This window comes from Salvelinus fontinalis, chromosome 27 (genome assembly GCF_029448725.1).
Source record: "Salvelinus fontinalis isolate EN_2023a chromosome 27, ASM2944872v1, whole genome shotgun sequence".
NCBI classification, from domain to species: domain Eukaryota; kingdom Metazoa; phylum Chordata; class Actinopteri; order Salmoniformes; family Salmonidae; genus Salvelinus; species Salvelinus fontinalis.
Window position 1 is genome coordinate 22588317 of NC_074691.1, and position 19945 is coordinate 22608261.

Sequence of the window (19945 nt, forward strand, 5' to 3'; positions counted from 1 at the left end):
GTTTAGGTGGTGAGTCAGACAGACAGGGACAGTGATATCAGGTGTGGACAGACTCAGGTTTAGGTGGTGAGTCAGACAGACAGGGACAGTGATATCAGGTGAGGACAGACTCAGGTTCAGGTGGTGAGTCAGACAGACAGGGACAGTGATATCAGGTGTGGACAGACTCAGGTTCAGGTGTTGAGTCAGACAGACAGGGACAGTGATATCAGGTGTGGACAGACTCAGGTTCAGGTGGTGAGTCAGACAGACAGGGACAGTGATATCAGGTGTGGACAGACTCAGGTTCAGGTGGTGAGTCAGACAGACAGGGACAGTGATATCAGGTGTGGACATCTTCAAACAATGATGTCATTTATGTGATGTCTATGACTTTAAAGCAACCCTGTGATTCTCTCCATTCGCTCTCCATTCTCTCTCTCTCCATTCTCTCTCTCCATTCGCTCTCCATTCTCTCTCTCTCCATTCTCTCTCTCTATTCGCTCTCCATTCTCTCTCTCTCCATTCTCTCTCTCTATTCGCTCTCCATTCTCTCTCTCTCCATTCTCTCTCTCTCCATTCTCTCTCTCTATTCGCTCTCCATTCTCTCTCTCTCCATTCTCTCTCTCCATTCGCTCTCTCTCCATTCTCTCTCTCCATTCGCTCTCCATTCTCTCTCTGTCCATTCGCTCTCCATTCTCTCTCTCTCCATTCTCTCTCTCTCCATTCTCTCTCTCTCCATTCGCTCTCCATTCTCTCTCTCTCCATTCTCTCTCTCTCCATTCTCTCTCTCTCCATTCGCTCTCCATTCTCTCTCCATTCTCTCTCTCTCCATTCTCTCTCTCTCCATTCTCTCTCTCTCCATTCTCTCTCTCTCACCATTCTCTCTCTCTCCATTCTCTCTCTCTCTCCATTCTCTCTCTCTCTATTCGCTCTCCATTCTCTCTCTCTCCATTCTCTCTCTCCATTCGCTCTCTCTCCATTCTCTCTCTCCATTCGCTCTCCATTCTCTCTCTGTCCATTTGCTCTCCATTCTCTCTCTCTCCATTCTCTCTCTCTCCATTCGCTCTCCATTCTCTCTCTCTCCATTCTCTCTCTCTCCATTCTCTCTCTCTCCATTCGCTCTCCATTCTCTCTCTCTCCATTCTCTCTCTCTCCATTCTCTCTCTCTCCATTCTCTCTCTCTCCATTCTCTCTCTCTCACCATTCTCTCTCTCTCCATTCTCTCTCCATTCTCTCTCTCTCTCTTTGTACGTCTCTTCCGCTCTCTCAGACACACACAGTCACTCTTTCCAAGCTTGTGCTTAATGCTTTTTGTAACTGGCACAAACTTTCACCGGCTGTCCTACATCTGTTTATTTATTTCACCTTAATTTAACCAGGTAGGCCAGTTGAGAACTAGTTCTCATTTACAACTGCGACCTGGCCAAGATAAAGCAAAGCAGTACGACAAAAACAATAACACAGAGTTACACATGGAATAAACAAAACATAGTCAATAACACAATAGAAAAAATTAATTCTATATACAGTGTGTGCAAATGGCGTGAGGAGGTAAGGCAATAAATAGGCCTTAGTAGCGAAGTAATTACAATTTAGCAGATTAACACTGGAGTGATAAATGAGCAGATGATGATGTGCAAGTAGAGATACTGGTGTGCAAAAGAGCAGAAAAGTAAACAAAAACAATATGGGGATGAGGTAGGTAGATTGGGTAGGCTATTTACAGATGGACTATGTACAGCTGCAGCGATCGGTTAGCTGCTCAGATAGCTGATGTTTAAAGTTAGTGAGGGAAATATAAGTCTCCAGCTTCAGCAATTTTTGCAATTCGTTCCAGTCATTGGCAGCAGAGAACTGGAAGGAAAGACGGCCAAAGAAGGTGTTGGCTTTGGGGACGACCAGTGAGATATACCTGCTGGAGCGCGTGGTATGGGTGGGTGCTGTTATCATGACCAGTGAGCTGAGATAAGGCGGAGCTTTACCTAGCATCTGTGTGTTTGTATGTGTGTGTGTGTGTGTGTGTGTGTGTGTGTGTGTGTGTGCGTGCATGCGTGCGTGTGAGTGTGCATGTGGTGACCCCAGCAAGACACCTGTGGTGCATTGTTCAAGACTGTCAGCACTCCCCAGGAGACTCAGGAGGCATGTGTCACGGTACGCACACAGAGGGGATAGCTGAGGTGTGTGTGGGTATGTTTGTGCGTGTACGTGCATGCGTGGGTGGGTGTACTGTATGCTTGTGTGTGTCTGCTACATGTTTTTGGCCATTTCTCCCTATAATATGTTATGAAAGTCGATAGCACCTATTAATGAATGATAGTCAGGTGGAGCATGGCTCTGTTGACTCTACCTGCCATAGTAAGGCAGCAGGGGGAAAGCAGAGGACAGAGGTATTGGTGTTTCTGTTGACTTACTGTATCTCTCCAACCTGCCTTGACTGGCTACAACAGGTACATCTGTTTGTGTTCAGAGTGAAATTCAACTTTGACTGACTGACTGATCACCTGCCGCTAAAGCATAGGACAGAAAAGGGCCAATCGAATTCTAGAATTACACAAAATCTGTAAACTGTGTAGCCTTTCTGGCAACTGATATACTGGACTACTGGTTTATGATGAAAATGTCTGAAAAGCATTCCCAACCAATTACTATAGACCCTTACTCTCCATATCCACAGCATGGATATTTCTTTCATTTATATCAACATGCCCCAATATCACTTCCATAGGCTCTATGACTCCATGTGTTGTCTGGTTATTACCATATATCTGTCTGACTGAAACAGTGTGATTATCATTACAAAGATCTTCAACAAGTAAATCATTCATGAATTCCACAGAAACACACAGAAATCTGATGTGGAGATATAAGGTTGGTAGTAACACAACAGTTCCCCGAGCCAGCCAACCACACCCCCTCAGCAGTCCCCCGAGCCAGCCAACCCCACCCCCCCAGCAGTCCCTCGAGCCAGCCAACCACACCCCCCCAGCAGTCCCCCGAGCCAGCCAACCACACCCCCCCAGCAGTCCCCCGAGCCAGCCAACCACACCCCCCCAGTAGTCCCCCGAGCCAGCCAACCACACCCCCCCCCCCAGCAGTCCCCCGAGCCAGCCACCCACCCCCCCCCCCCCCCCCAGTAGTCCCCCGAGCCAGCCAACCACACCCCCCCAGCAGTCCCCCGAGCCAACAAACCACACCCCCCCAGTAGTCCCCCGAGCCAACCAACCCCACCCCCCCAGTAGTCCCCTGAGCCAGCCAACCCCACCCCATCCAGTAGTCCCCCGAGCCAGCCAACCACACCCCCTCCAGTAGTCCCCCGAGCCAGCCAACCCCACCCCCCCAGTAGTCCCCCGAGCCAGCCAACCCCACCCCCTCCAGTAGTCCCCCGAGCCAGCCAACCCCACCCCCCAGCAGTCCCCCGAGCCAGCCAACCACACCCCCTCCAGTAGTCCCACGGGCCAGCCAACCACACCCCCTCCAGTAGTCCCCCGAGCCAGCCAACCCCACCCCACCAGCAGTCCCCCGAGCCAGCCAACCACACCCCCTCCAGTAGTCCCCCGAGCCAGCCAACCCCACCCCACCAGCAGTCCCCCGAGCCAGCCAACCACACCCCCTCCAGTAGTCCCCCGAGCCAGCCAACCACACCCCCTCCAGTAGTCCCCCGAGCCAGCCAACCACACCCCCTCCAGTAGTCCCCCGAGCCAGCCAACCACACCCCCTCCAGTAGTCCCCCGAGCCAGCCAACCACACCCCCTCCAGTAGTCCCCCGAGCCAGCCAACCACACCCCCTCCAGTAGTCCCCCGAGCCAGCCAACCACACCCCCTCCAACAGTTCCCAACTGTTAGTGTCCTCCCAACATTATGTCCACTCATAACCAGAGAAATTCCAACCCTGCTGCACATCTACATTCACGCACTCGCAAAGCCTCAAAACACCAATCTAACCACACACACTGAGCTTGTACACAAGCGCTCATGTGCTATACACACATAAGCATACAAAAATGCGTGCACGCATGCACACACACCCACATCTACACACACGCACACCCTGCTACTGGTTCCAGCACAGACACTCATTATTGGGGCAAATCTCCCCTCTCTTCCTCTTTTCTCCCCTCTCATACACACATGGGGAGTCAATTTACCATTTTCCTCTCTCTCTCAGTCCAGTTTTCTATCACACAAACACACTCACTCCATCTTACTTTCCTTTTATTTTCTCACCATGGCTTTCCCTGTCCTACTCCATCTACCCTTTACTCTATGTCTTCCACAAGATGACCAGGTTTTCATGAATATGTGGACAGAACGATGGAGATTTTCTTCTCACCTCTCCAGACCCTGGAACAGCTGAGAAAGAACAAGAGGTTCTGCATTCTTCCACCGTGAGAACGCAAACATCTGTCACACAGTCACTCACTTCTTAGCTACCAAGAGCTTCTCACCCAACAGGAATAAAGCCTCGACCTTGTGAGAGTGTCAAATGACTGAAGCATCATTGGGATTATTGTGGTGAAGTCATTCGACAATCAATCTCTCTAAAGCACTCTATGGTTTTGGTTATTGATTTGTGCTGGCTTCTGCTCTGCATGGCCAACTGGAGTGGATTCCACAGAACCCAGGGTGAAGCGTAGAGTCAATGTCTCCTTTATAAACTACATCTGATTCTTCCCTGTTACTTAATCAAGTCTCAAGCCGTCACACACAGCGCAGAGAGGGGAATGGAGACTGGCCTTCCCAACTTTCCCTCTGTAAGCATGTCATCTCCCTCTCAGTCAGTCCAGCTAGACTTGCTTCACAGTGTCCCCTCATGGGGATTCCTTCTCCCCTTTCTTGTTCCCGTCCCCTCTCCTTTCAATTAATTATAAATTAGATTAAGTCTCCTTCTGCTGTGTTTTTATTGGACTGTTTCACTTAAATTCTAAGTGGTTTTCAGGGACAGCTAGCTTCTATCCTGAAGCAGTCAAGGTAGGTTTTTATGTGTATCTGTTTGTGCATGTGTGTGTGTACACAGTGTGTTTGCACGTTACACCCCATGAATGTGACCCTCGCATTGACATATCACTAGGGTGAGCTGTATTCTGAATGTTGTATCACTGACTGACCATATGGTGGCGCCATAGAGTGCTACATCTGTTAGAGCTAATAGCTGGATGGTGTTGCTGTGAGGGTTTAATCCATCATGTCCCTGTATGGCTCTGTGCTTGTCTTCTACCATTACACACATACATAACTGGGGTTTTCAGAGGTGGGCGGTGGGGGGGGGGGGACAACTGGAGGGATGAAGGAATGAAATATAGTTATAATTTCTCCACTTTCCTCTCCTTAGATGGTATACTATGAGATGTGTTCTGATGCAGTTGGGTGTATACTGTCTGGCTGGTTGTGGGCCTACACAAACAAACTTTATACAATATAGTAGTACCTATAGACATGTACTATGCGGTAAAGCAGGTATTACACAGGCGTGTGCCATATGTCAATGCGAGGGTCACATTCATGGGGTGTAACGTGCAAACACACTGTGTGTACACACACATATGCACAAACAGATACACATAAAAACCTACCTTGACTGCTTCAGGATAGAAGCTAGCTGTCCCTGAAAACCACTTAGAATTTGAGTGAAACAGTCCAATAAAAACACAGCAGAAGGAGACTTAATCTAATTTATAATTAATTGAAAGTAATTTAATCTTTAACTAACATCCACCATATTGACTTTGGAAAATGACCCTGTGTAATTGCCTGTGTGTCTGTGTGCTACTTCTCTCTACATACAGGTGGCAGTAGAGCCCTGTGTCTCCAGTCAATCACAGCCTGTTTTCATAAATAAAGAGTGCACTGTCTGATTGCCTCCATATTATTCTCTTCATAAAGCCTGTGTAAATCCTCAATCGTTCCACCCACATCTTCACTGACATAAATTAATATCGTCCCCAAACGTCGAGTGGATAAAGTTTCCCCAGCAGGCTAAAAATCCACTGTTCTCACTCTGACATAATCTACAATTTCCTACATTTCGTTGCCCTCTGCAATGTCAATAACAGAGTTAATAGACGGGAGCTGCAGTAGGGGGATTGTAATTATTTTGTTTCTGAATAAAGGAGCGATTGGGCTGCTTCAGGGGGAAATCAATGAAGAAGTATGTTTTAGATAGAGGCAGGAGGTGGTATAGAGTGTTTCAAAGTGATTTCATAGGACTTCAGTACTAATGGTTTATAGATGAATCATGTTTATAGCCCGAGTTTTCAGATTGCAGTGAGCAGAAAGAGAGAGAAAGAGAGAGATACAGAGCAAGAGAGAGAGAGATGGAGTGAGACAGAAAGAGAAAAAGAGAGAGAATGAGGAAGAGAGAGAATGAGAAATAGAGAGAGAAGGAGAAAGAGAGAGAGAGAGAGAGAGAGAGAGAGATTGATTTCAAAAAAGCCTTTGACTCAATTTGGCATGAGGGTCTGCTATACAAATTGATGGAAAGTGGTGTTGGGGGTAAAACATACGACATCATAAAATCCATGTACACAAACAACAAGTGTGCGGTTAAAATTGGCAAAAAACACACACATTTCTTCACACAGGGTCGTGGGGTGAGACAGGGATGCAGCTTAAGCCCCACCCTCTTCAACATATATATCAACGAATTGGCGCGGGCACTAGAACAGTCTGCAGCACCCGGTCTCACCCTACTAGAATCCGAAGTCAAATGTCTACTGTTTGCTGATGATCTGGTGCTTCTGTCACCAACCAAGGAGGGCCTACAGCAGCACCTAGATCTTCTGCACAGATTCTGTCAGACCTGGGCCCTGACAGTAAATCTCAGTAAGACCAAAATAATGGTGTTCCAAAAAAGGTCCAGTCGCCAGGACCACAAATTCCATCTAGACACCGTTGCCCTAGAGCACACAAAAAACTATACATACCTCGGCCTAAACATCAGCACCACAGGTAGCTTCCACAGAGCTGTGAACGATCTGAGAGACAAGGCAAGAAGGGCATTCTATGCCATCAAAAGGAACATAAATTTCAACATACCAATTAGGATCTGGCTAAAAATACTTGAATCAGTCATAGAGCCCATTGCCCTTTATGGTTGTGAGGTCTGGGGTCCGCTCACCAACCAAGATTTCACAAAATGGGACAAACACCAAATTGAGACTCTGCATGCAGAATTCTGCAAAAATATCCTCCGTGTACAACGTAGAACACCAAATAATGCATGCAGAGCAGAATTAGGCCGATACCCACTAATTATCAAAATCCAGAAAAGAGCCGTTAAATTCTACAACCACCTAAAAGGAAGCGATTCCCAAACCTTCCATAACAAAGCCATCACCTACAGAGAGATGAACCTGGAGAAGAGTCCCCTAAGCAAGCTGGTCCTAGGGCTCTGTTCACAAACACAAACACACCCCACAGAGCCCCAGGACAACAGCACAATTAGACCCAACCAAATCATGAGAAAACAAAAAGATAATTACTTGACACATTGGAAACAATTAACAAAAAAACAGAGCAAACTAGAATGCTATTTGGCCCTAAACAGAGAGTATACAGTGGCAGAATACCTAACCACTGTGACTGACCCAAACTTAAGGAAAGCTTTGACTATGTACAGACTCAGTGAGCATAGCCTTGCTATTGAGAAAGGCCGCCGTAGGCAGACATGGCTCTCAAGAGAAGACAGGCTATGTGCTCACTGCCCACAAAATGAGGTGGAAACTGAGCTGCACTTCCTAACCTCCTGCCCAATGTGTGACCATATTAGAGAGACATATTTCCCTCAGATTACACAGATCCACAAAGAATTCGAAAACAAATCCAATTTTGATAAACTCCCATATCTACTGGGTGAAATTCCACAGTGTGCCATCACAGCAGCAAGATTTGTGACCTGTTGCCACCAGAAAAGGGCAACCAGTGAAGAACAAACACCATTGTAAATACAACCCATATTTATGTTTATTTATTTTAACTTGTGTGCTTTAACCATTTGTACATTGTTACAACACTGCATATATATAATATGACATTTGTAATGTCTTTATTGTTTTGAAACTTCTGTATGTGTAATGTTTACTGTTCATTTTTATTGTTTATTTGACTTTTGTATATTATCTACCTCACTTGCTTTGGCAATGTTAACACATGTTTCCCATGCCAATAAAGCCCCTTGAATTGAATTGAATTGAATTGAGAGAAAGAGAGAGAGAAAGAAAGAGAAAGAGAGAGAGAAGGAGAAAGAGAGAGATAGAAAGAGAGAGAGCTAAGGTAGATGAAGAACACTCACTCAGCCCTTAATTTCAAACACTCTGAAACACTTTCTTCTGGACCTCTGTATCCCTCCATTCTTCATGTTTGTTTTCTTTTCTCTTTCTCCTCTCTTACTGTGATAGACTGCACAAACACGCAGCTCATACAGTGCTTCACTCTGCAAGACTGCACTTTCCTGTCTCCTTGTCCTTCTCTCTCTCTCTCTCTCTCTCTCTCTCTCTCTCTCTCTCTCTCTCTCTCTCTCTCTCTCTCTCTCTCTCTCTCTCTTTCTCACCTTCTCTCCTTCTTTCTCTCTCTTTGTCTCTCTGTCTCTCTCCTTCCATCTCTCTATGATCTCCTGTATGAAACAGTGTCTGTAGAGAGAGAATGTGAGGCCTTGGTGACAGCTAGCTGTGGATGTGTTGGCCCTGCCCGGTGTAGAGTTACACAGTAACCCAAGACACACGGGAACGGAGCGAGGGAGAGAGGGAGGGGTCAGACGGAGTGAGAGGGGTGTGTGCGAGAAAGGGGTGTGAGGGCTAGGACAGGGAGGGGAGAAGTTCCAAAACTTTTCATAGAGAGCGGCACACTCTATTCCACCGAGTCAATGTGCAGAGGTTCACACACACTGACACATACAGAGAGAGAGAGTGAGACACACACACACACACACACACACACACACACACATACTAAATCACACAGGCACACACCAACAAACACACACACACACACACACACACACACACACACACACACACACACACACACACACACACACACACACACACACACACACACACACACACACACACACACACACACACACACACACACACACACAGACAGACAGACAGACGTAGTTGTTGAACAGGTCTCACAAACCTCCAGCAATGCTCATGCTTATCTTGATCCAGCTGTGGACTTAGGAGGAAAGGAAGGAGAGAAGGAAGACAAGAGAGACACACCACTCAAAGGAGGAGGAGAAGAATAATGGGATAGAGAAAGAGAGCGAGATCAACAATCCCACTGTTCAGGAGGCGAGAAAGAGAGAAACAGGGAAAAGTGAGATTGACAGTGTGCCCAGGCATGTGGAGAGACAGACTGACTAGAGGACTGGCTCTGCGCCTGTGTCTTCTCCTCACCGCTCTCTGTGTCTGTCTACATGTTTACCTGGAACTGGGGGAAAGGAGGGGGGCACCTTCACCCCTCACCTTGGGACGTCCCACACAGACCAGCCAGGTGCTACTGGACAGCGAGGCGAGGAAACTGGGGGCCGCAGACCCCATGGAGCGCCAGGTTGGGGCTGAGGACAGAGCTGTGAAGAGAAGGGTGTCCTACGTACGCACGCCGAAGAAGGACTCTGTAATAGGGAAGACAGTGGGCTGGGAGGAGCCCTCCACATGCTGCCCACCTCTACGCCCGAACAGAAAGGTGAGTGAGAGCGATTATACCTGCCGTAGGGTGATGTGACCACTAAGCACTTATCTGATCAGAAGTCAGTATCTGCTGTTGAATTGTTAATGATTGTGGAACTATATAAGTATTATTGGATCCTAGAGCAGAGCTTAGTGGATGATACCCACCTGGAGCACTGAGTCACTGAGGGTGAGTTGATAAGGGGACGTTCAGGAGCGCTCGTTCAGTCACTGTTGGCACAAAGCTGCTTAATCCTTTGAGGCTGACAGACAGAAGAGGAGAAGGGCAGGGGGATCAATAGAGGAATGGAGTGCAGTCTCCAAGAGCTGTAGGCTGAAGAGGAGAGAGGAGAGGGACTGATGTTCCTCAGGTTACAGAGAGGAAAAGGACTCCTGTGTGGTCGAACTGCGCTGTTTTACTGTACTAAAGACAACAGACACACCACTCAGGGGAAATACTTTATCTGATAGACTCTGAGACTGAGATAGATCGTCTCTAACTGAAAGAGTCTTACGCGGAAACTTCTGACTGTGCAGAAAAACCTGAGAACACTGAAATGTGCATTGAGTGAAACAACCAGCATTAGTTGGTTAAATAGTTGACATGCTATGAGATGTTTATGTGTGAAAGTGGGTGGGCCAAAGATGACTCACTGTTTGAACCAGGGGTGTAAAGATTTGCTACTACGTTACTTTAGGGAGGGAGCCCCAATGTCCAACGGAGAGACAAAGACACTCCTTGCTGCCACACAGGCATAAACACACATACACACACCTCCTTCCACCCTTCCATCTTTCATCTGTCTCAGTCTCTCTCCTGTCTCAGTCTCTCTCCTGTCTCAGTCTCTCTCCTGTCTTCTTCCCTCTCCTGTCTAAGTCTCTCTCCTGTCTTCTTCCCTCTCCTGTCTCAGTCTTTCTCTTCTTGTCTCAGTCTCTCTCCTGTCTTCTTCTCTCTCCTGTCTCAGTCTCTATCCTGTCTTCCTCTCTCTCATGTCTCAATCTCTCTCCTGTCTCAGTCGCTTTCCTGTCTCAGTCTCTCTCCTGTCTTCTTCCCTCTCCTGTCTCAGTCTCTCTCCTGTCTCAGTCTCTCTCCTGTCTTCTTCTCTCTCCTGTCACAGTCTCTCTCCTGTCTCAGTCTCTCTCCTGTCTTCTTCTCTCTCCTGTCTAAGTCTATCTCCTGTTTTCTTCCCTCCCCTGTCTCAGTCTCTCTCCTGTCTCAGTCTCTCTCCTGTCTCAGTCTCTCTCCTGTCTTCTTCTCTCTCCTGTCTTCTTCTCTCTCCTGTCTCAATCTCTCTCCTGTCTTCTTCTCTCTCCTGTCTCAGTCTCTTTCCTGTCTTCTTCTCTCTCCTGTCTTCTTCTCTCTCCTGTCTCAATCTCTCTCCTGTCTTCTTCTCTCTCCTGTCTAAGTCTTTCTCCTGTCTCAGTCTCTCTCCTGTCTTCTTCTCTCTCCTGTCTTCTTCTCTCTCCTGTCTCAATCTCGCTCCTGTCTTCTCCTCTCTTCTGTCTCAGTCTCTCTCCTGTCTAAGTCTCTCTCCTGTCTTCATCTCTCTCCTGTCTCAGTCTCTCTCCTGTCTTCTTCCCTCTCCTGTCTCAGTTTCTCTCCTGTCTTCTTCTCTCTCCTGTCTCAGTCTCTCTCCTGTCTCAATCTCTCTCCTGTCTCAGTCTCTCTCCTGTATTCTCTCTCCTGTCTCAATCTCTCTCCTATCTTCTTCTCTCTCCTGTCTCAATCTCTCTCCTGTCTTCTTCGCTCTCCCGTCTAAGTCTCTCTCCTGTCTTGTTCTCTCTTCTGTCTTCTCTCTCCTGTCTCAGTCTCTCTCCTGTCTTCTTCTCTCTCCTGTCTTCTTCTCTCTCCTGTCTCAGTCTCTCTCCTGTCTCAGTCTCTCTCCTGTCTTCTTCTCTCTCCTGTCTAAGTCTCTCTCCTGTCTTCATCTCTCTCCCCTCTCAGTCTCTCTCCTGTCTTCTTTCCTCTCCTGTTTTAGTCTCTCTCCTGTCTTCTTCTCTCTCCTGTCTCAGTCTCTCTCCTGTCTTCTTCTCTCTCCTGTCTCAATCTCTCTCCTGTCTTCGTCCCTCTCCTGTCTAAGTCTCTCTCCTGTCTTCTACCCTCTCCTTTTTTATTCCCTCTCCTGTCTCAGTCTCTCTCCTGTATTCTCTCTCCTGTCTCAATCTCTCTCCTGTCTTCTTCTCTCTCCTGTCTCAATCGCTCTCCTGTCTTCTTCGCTCTCCCGTCTAAGTCTCTCTCCTGTCTCAGTCTCTCTTCTGTCTTCTCTCTCCTGTCTCAGTCTCTCTCCTATCTTCTTCTCTCTCCTGTCTTCTTCTCTCTCCTGTCTCAGTCTCTCTCCTGTCTTCTTCTCTCTCCTGTCTCAGTCTCTCTCCTGTCTTCTTCTCTCTCCTGTCTAAGTCTCTCTCCTGTCTTCATCTCTCTCCTGTCTCAGTCTCTCTCCTGTCTTCTTCTCTCTCCTGTCTTCTTCTTTCTCCTGTCTAAGTCTCTCTCCTGTCTTCTTCTCTCTCCTGTCTCCGTCTCTTTCCTGTCTTCTTTTCAATCCTGTTTTCTTCTCTCTCCTGTCTCAATCTCTCTCCTGTCTTCTTCTCTCTCCTGTCTTCTTCTCTCTCCTGTCTTCTTCTCTCTCCTGTCTTAGTTTCTCTCCTCATTGAGCCATGCTGCTCAATAGCCACCCACTCTCTCATCTCTGAATCTTTAAAGAGAGACAAAACTCCAATCTCCCCAGCATGTCTCAACCGAGGCGTCTTGAAAATCACTGCAGACTTGTTATGCCACATCACCCCCGCCCTGAGCACCAAGAGCTAGTTGGCTACTGGTGTGACATCAATAATACATAGCACCATATGTTGCCTGGTGCTCTCTGGTTTTTAACACCGATTTGTCACATAAGCTGTCCTAGAGCAGTGTTTCCTATCTCCAGTCCTCCAACAGTCCCAACAGTGTTTCCTATCTCCAGTCCTCTAACAGTCCCAACAGTGTTTCCTATCTACAGTCCTCCAACAGTCCCAACAGTCCCAACAGTGTTTCCTATCTACAGTCCTCCAACAGTCCCAACAGTGTTTCCTATCTCCAGTCCTCCAACAGTCCCAACAGTGTTTCCTATCTACAGTCCTCCAACAGTCCCAACAGTGTTTCCTATCTACAGTCCTCCAACAGTCCCAACAGTGTTTCCTATCTCCAGTCCTCCAGCAGTCCCAACAGTGTTTCCTATCTCCAGTCCTCCAACAGTCCCAACAGTGTTTCCTATCTACAGTCCTCCAACAGTCCCAACAGTGTTTCCTATCTCCAGTCCTCCAACAGTCCCAACAGTCCCAACAGTGTTTCCTATCTACAGTCCTCCAACAGTCCCAACAGTGTTTCCTATCTCCAGTCCTCCAACAGTCCCAACAGTGTTTCCTATCTCCAGTCCTCCAACAGTCCCAACAGTGTTTCCTATCTACAGTCCTCCAACAGTCCCAACAGTGTTTCCTATCTCCAGTCCTCCAGCAGTCCCAACAGTGTTTCCTATCTCCAGTCCTCCAACAGTCCCAACAGTGTTTCCTATCTACAGTCCTCCAACAGTCCCAACAGTGTTTCCTATCTCCAGTCCTCCAGCAGTCCCAACAGTGTTTCCTATCTCCAGTCCTCCAACAGTCCCAACAGTGTTTCCTATCTCCAGTCCTCCAACAGTCCCAACAGTGTTTCCTATCTACAGTCCTCCAACAGTCCCAACAGTCCCAACAGTGTTTCCTATCTACAGTCCTCCAACAGTCCCAACAGTCCCAACAGTGTTTCCTATCTACAGTCCTTCAACAGTCCCAACAGTGTTTCCTATCTACCGTCCTACAACAGTCCCAACAATGTTTCCTATCTCCAGTCCTCCAACAGTCCCAACAATGTTTCCTATCTCCAGTCCTCCAACAGTCCCAACAGTGTTTCCTATCTCCATTCCTCCAACAGTCCCAACAGTGTTTCCTATCTCCAGTCCTCCAACAGTCCCAACAGTGTTTCCTATCTACAGTCCTCCAACAGTCCAAACAGTGTTTCCTATCTCCAGTCCTCCAACAGTCCCAACAGTCCCAACAATGTTTCCTATCTACAGTCCTCCAACAGTCCCAACAGTGTTTCCTATCTCCATTCCTCCAACAGTCCCAACAGTGTTTCCTATCTCCAGTCCTCCAACAGTCCCAACAGTCCCAACAGTGTTTCCTATCTACAGTCCTCCAACAGTCCCAACAGTCCCAACAGTGTTTCCTATCTACAGTCCTCCAACAGTCCCAACAGTGTTTCCTATCTACAGTCCTCCAACAGTCCCAACAGTGTTTCCTATCTCCATTCCTCCAACAGTCCCAACAGTGTTTCCTATCTCCAGTCCTCCAACAGTCCCAACAGTGTTTCCTATCTCCAGTCCTCCAACAGTCCCAACAGTGTTTCCTATCTACAGTCCTCCAACAGTCCCAACAGTCCCAACAGTGTTTCCTATCTACAGTCCTCCAACAGTCCCAGCAATGTTTCCTATCTCCAGTCCTCCAACAGTCCCAACAATGTTTCCTATCTCCAGTCCTCCAACAGTCCCAACAGTGTTTCCTATCTACAGTCCTCCAACAGTCCCAACAGTGTTTCCTATCTACAGTCCTCCAACAGTCCCAACAGTGTTTCCTATCTCCAGTCCTCCAACAGTCCCAACAGTGTTTCCTATCTACAGTCCTCCAACAGTCCCAACAGTGTTTCCTATCTACAGTCCTCCAACAGTCCCAACAGTGTTTCCTATCTCCAGTCCTCCAGCAGTCCCAACAGTGTTTCCTATCTCCAGTCCTCCAACAGTCCCAACAGTGTTTCCTATCTCCAGTCCTCCAACAGTCCCAACAGTGTTTCCTATCTCCAGTCCTCCAACAGTCCCAACAGTGTTTCCTATCTACAGTCCTCCAACAGTCCCAACAGTCCCAACAGTGTTTCCTATCTACAGTCCTCCAACAGTCCCAACAGTCTCAACAATGTTTCCTATCTACAGTCCTCCAAAAGTCCCAACAGTGTTTCCTATCTCCAGTCCTCCAACAGTCCCAACAGTGTTTCCTATCTCCATTCCTCCAACAGTCCCAACAGTGTTTCCTATCTACAGTCCTCCAACAGTCCCAACAGTCCCAACAGTGTTTCCTATCTCCAGTCCTCCAACAGTCCCAACAGTGTTTCCTATCTACAGTCCTCCAACAGTCCCAACAGTCCCAACAGTGTTTCCTATCTACAGTCCTCCAACAGTCCCAACAGTCTCAACAATGTTTCCTATCTACAGTCCTCCAACAGTCCCAACAGTGTTTCCTATCTACAGTCCTCCAACAGTCCCAACAGTCCCAACAGTGTTTCCTATCTACAGTCCTCCAACAGTCCCAACAGTCCCAACAGTGTTTCCTATCTACAGTCCTCCAACAGTCCCAACAGTGTTTCCTATCTACAGTCCTCCAACAGTCCCAACAATGTTTCCTATCTCCAGTCCTCCAACAGTCCCAACAATGTTTCCTATCTCCAGTCCTCCAACAGTCCCAACAGTGTTTCCTATCTCCATTCCTCTAACAGTCCCAACAGTGTTTCCTATCTCCAGTCCTCCAACAGTCCCAACAGTGTTTCCTATCTACAGTCCTCCAACAGTCCCAACAGTCCCAACAGTGTTTCCTATCTCCAGTCCTCCAACAGCCCCAACAATGTTTCCTATCTCCAGTCCTCCAACAGTCCCAACAGTGTTTCCTATCTCCAGTCCTCCAACAGTCCCAACAGTGTTTTCTATCTACAGTCCTCCAACAGTCCCAACAGTGTTTCCTATCTCCAGTCCTCCAACAGTCCCAACAGTCCCAACAATGTTTCCTATCTACAGTCCTCCAACAGTCCCAACAGTGTTTCCTATATCCATTCCTCCAACAGTCCCAACAGTGTTTCCTATCTCCAGTCCTCCAACAGTCCCAACAGTCCCAACAGTGTTTCCTATCTACAGTCCTCCAACAGTCCCAACAGTCCCAACAGTGTTTCCTATCTACAGTCCTCCAACAGTCCCAACAGTGTTTCCTATCTACCGTCCTCCAACAGTCCCAACAGTGTTTCCTATCTCCATTCCTCCAACAGTCCCAACAGTGTTTCCTATCTCCAGTCCTCCAACAGTCCCAACAGTGTTTCCTATCTCCAGTCCTCCAACAGTCCCAACAGTGTTTCCTATCTCCAGTCCTCCAACAGTCCCAACAGTCCCAACAGTGTTCCTATCTACAGTCCTCCAACAGTCCCAACAATGTTTCCTATCTCCAGTCCTCCAACAGTCCCAACAATGTTTCCTATCTCCAGTCCTCCAACAGTCCCAACAGTGTTTCCTATCTACAGTCCTCCAACAGTCCCAACAGTGTTTCCTATCTACAGTCCTCCAACAGTCCCAACAGTGTTTCCTATCTCCAGTCCTCCAACAGTCCCAACAGTGTTTCCTATCTACAGTCCTCCAACAGTCCCAACAGTCCCAACAGTGTTTCCTATCTCCAGTCCTCCAACAGTCCCAACAATGTTTCCTATCTCCAGTCCTCCAACAGTCCTAACAATGTTTCCTATCTCCAGTCCTCCAACAGTCCCAACAGTGTTTCCTATCTACAGTCCTCCAACAGTCCCAACAGTGTTTCCTATCTCCAGTCCTCCAACAGTCCCAACAGTCCCAACAATGTTTCCTATCTACAGTCCTCCAACAGTCCCAACAGTGTTTCCTATCTCCATTCCTCCAACAGTCCCAACAGTGTTTCCTATCTCCAGTCCTCCAACAGTCCCAACAGTCCCAACAGTGTTTCCTATCTACAGTCCTCCAACAGTCCCAACAGTCCCAACAGTGTTTCCTATCTACAGTCCTCCAACAGTCCCAACAGTGTTTCCTATCTACAGTCCTCCAACAGTCCCAACAGTGTTTCCTATCTCCATTCCTCCAACAGTCCCAACAGTGTTTCCTATCTCCAGTCCTCCAACAGTCCCAACAGTGTTTCCTATCTACAGTCCTCCAACAGTCCCAACAGTGTTTCCTATCTACAGTCCTCCAACAGTCCCAACAGTCCCAACAGTGTTTCCTATCTACAGTCCTCCAACAGTCCCAACAATGTTTCCTATCTCCAGTCCTCCAACAGTCCCAACAATGTTTCCTATCTCCAGTCCTCCAACAGTCCCAACAGTGTTTCCTATCTACAGTCCTCCAACAGTCCCAACAGTGTTTCCTATCTACAGTCCTCCAACAGTCCCAACAGTGTTTCCTATCTCCAGTCCTCTAACAGTCCCAACAGTGTTTCCTATCTACAGTCCTCCAACAGTCCCAACAGTCCCAACAGTGTTTCCTATCTACAGTCCTCCAACAGTCCCAACAATGTTTCCTATCTCCAGTCCTCCAACAGTCCCAACAGTGTTTCCTATCTCCAGTCCTCCAACAGTCCCAACAGTGTTTCCTATCTACAGTCCTTCAACAGTCCCAACAGTCCCAACAGTGTTTCCTATCTACAGTCCTCCAACAGTCCCAACAATGTTTCCTATCTCTAGTCCTCCAACAGTCCCAACAGTGTTTCCTATCTCCAGTCCTCCAACAGTCCCAACAGTGTTTCCTATCTACAGTCCTCCAACAGTCCCAACAGTCCCAACAGTGTTTCCTATCTACAGTCCTCCAACAGTCCCAACAGTGTTTCCTATCTCCAGTCCTCCAACAGTCCCAACAGTGTTTCCTATCTACAGTCCTCCAACAGTCCCAACAGTGTTTCCTATCTACAGTCCTCCAACAGTCCCAACAGTGTTTCCTATCTCCAGTCCTCCAGCAGTCCCAACAGTGTTTCCTATCTCCAGTCCTCCAACAGTCCCAACAGTGTTTCCTATCTCCAGTCCTCCAACAGTCCCAACAGTGTTTCCTATCTCCAGTCCTCCAACAGTCCCAACAGTGTTTCCTATCTACAGTCCTCCAACAGTCCCAACAGTCCCAACAGTGTTTCCTATCTACAGTCCTCCAACAGTCCCAACAGTCCCAACAATGTTTCCTATCTACAGTCCTCCAACAGTCCCAACAGTGTTTCCTATCTCCAGTCCTCCAACAGTCCCAACAGTGTTTCCTATCTCCATTCCTCCAACAGTCCCAACAGTGTTTCCTATCTACAGTCCTCCAACAGTCCCAACAGTCCCAACAGTGTTTCCTATCTCCATTCCTCCAACAGTCCCAACAGTCCCAACAGTGTTTCCTATCTACAGTCCTCCAACAGTCCCAACAGTGTTTCCTATCTACAGTCCTCCAACAGTCCCAACAATGTTTCCTATCTCCAGTCCTCCAACAGTCCCAACAATGTTTCCTATCTCCAGTCCTCCAACAGTCCCAACAGTGTTTCCTATCTCCATTCCTCCAACAGTCCCAACAGTGTTTCCTATCTCCAGTCCTCCAACAGTCCCAACAGTGTTTCCTATCTCCAGTCCTCCAACAGTCCCAACAATGTTTCCTATCTACAGTCCTCCAACAGCCCCAACAGTGTTTTCTATCTACAGTCCTCCAACAGTCCCAACAGTGTTTCCTATCTCCAGTCCTCCAACAGTCCCAACAGTCCCAACAATGTTTCCTATCTACAGTCCTCCAACAGTCCCAACAGTCCCAACAGTGTTTCCTATCTACAGTCTTCCAACAGTCCCAACAGTGTTTCCTATCTACAGTCCTCCAACAGTCCCAACAGTGTTTCCTATCTCCATTCCTCCAACAGTCACAACAGTGTTTCCTATCTCCAGTCCTCCAACAGTCCCAACAGTGTTTCCTATCTCCAGTCCTCCAACAGTCCCAACAGTGTTTCCTATCTCCAGTCCTCCAACAGTCCCAACAGTCCCAACAGTGTTTCCTATCTACAGTCCTCCAACAGTCCCAACAATGTTTCCTATCTCCAGTCCTCCAACAGTCCCAACAATGTTTCCTATCTCCAGTCCTCCAACAGTCCCAACAGTGTTTCCTATCTACAGTCCTCCAACAGTCCCAACAGTGTTTCCTATCTACAGTCCTCCAACAGTCCCAACAGTGTTTCCTATCTCCAGTCCTCCCAACATAACATATTTTTGTTGTAGCCCTGGACAAACTCCCCTGATTCAATTGAGAGCCTGTTGATTAGTTGACAAGTTGAATACGGAACTACAACAAAAATGTGTACAGTTTGGGGTACTGAAGGACTGGAGTTGGGAAACACTGTTTTGGGTACTGAAGAACTGGAGTTGGGAAAAACTGTTTGGGGTACTGAAGGACTGGAGTTGGGAAACACTGTTTGGGGTACTGAAGGACTGGAGTTGGGAAAAACTGTTTTGGGTACTGAAGGACTGGAGTTGGGAAACACTGTTTGGGGTACTGAAGGACTGGAGTTGGGAAACACTGTTTTGGGTACTGAAGGACTGGAGTTGGGAAACACTGCTGGGGGTACTGAAGGACAGGGGTTGGGAAACACTGCTGGGGGTACTGAAGGACTGAAGTTGGGAAACATTGTTTGGGGTAGTGGAGGACTGGAGTTGGGGAACACTGTTTGGGGTACTGAAAGACAGGAGTTGGGAAACACTGCTGGGGGTACTGAAGGACAGGAGTTGGGAAACACTGCTGGGGGTACTGAAGGACAGGAGTTGGGAGACACTGTTGGGGGTAGTGAAGGACTGGAGTTGGGAAACACTGTTGGGGGTACTGAAGGACTGGAGTTGGGAAACACTGCTGGGGGTACTGAAGGACTGGAGTTGGGAAACACTGTTGGGGGTACTGAAGGACAGGAGTTGGGAAACACTGCTTGGGGTACTGAAGGACAGGAGTTGGGAAACACTGCTGGGGGTGCTGAAGGACTGGAGTTGGGAAACACTGTTTTGGGTACTGAAACACAGGAGTTGGGAAACACTGCTGGGGGTAGTGGAGGACTGGAGTTGGGAAACACTGTTGGGGGTATTGGAGGACTGGAGTTGGGAAACACTGTTGGGGGTACTGGAGGACTGGAGTTGGGAAACACTGCTGGGGGTACTGAAGGACTGGAGTTGGGAAACACTGCTGGGGGTACTGAAGGACAGGAGTTGGGAAACACTGTTGGGGGTACTGGAGGACTGGAGTTGGGAAACACTGCTGGGGGTACTGAAGGACAGGAGTTGGGAAACACTGTTGGGGGTACTGGAGGACTGGAGTTGGGAAACACTGCTGGGGGTACTGAAGGACAGGAGTTGGGAAACACTGCTGGGGGTAGTGGAGGACTGGAGTTGGGAAACACTGCTGGGGGTACTGAAGGACAGGAGTTGGGAAACACTGCTGGGGGTACTGGAGGACTGGTGTTGGGAAACA

The 19945-nt window shown here is 48.0% G+C and overlaps 1 protein-coding gene across 1 annotated transcript in view; it reads left to right on the top strand.

Moving 5' to 3' along the window:
• The first annotated feature begins 8850 nt into the window (after positions 1-8850).
• The window catches only part of LOC129825303 (probable methyltransferase-like protein 24), a 158842-nt gene continuing 147747 nt past the window's right edge, over positions 8851-19945 (top strand). Inside the window, exon 1 of the mRNA XM_055885302.1 lies at positions 8851-9666. Within this exon, the coding sequence (XP_055741277.1) occupies positions 9322-9666 (345 nt within the window). The 5' untranslated portion in view covers positions 8851-9321. The remainder of the gene's footprint in view (positions 9667-19945) is intronic.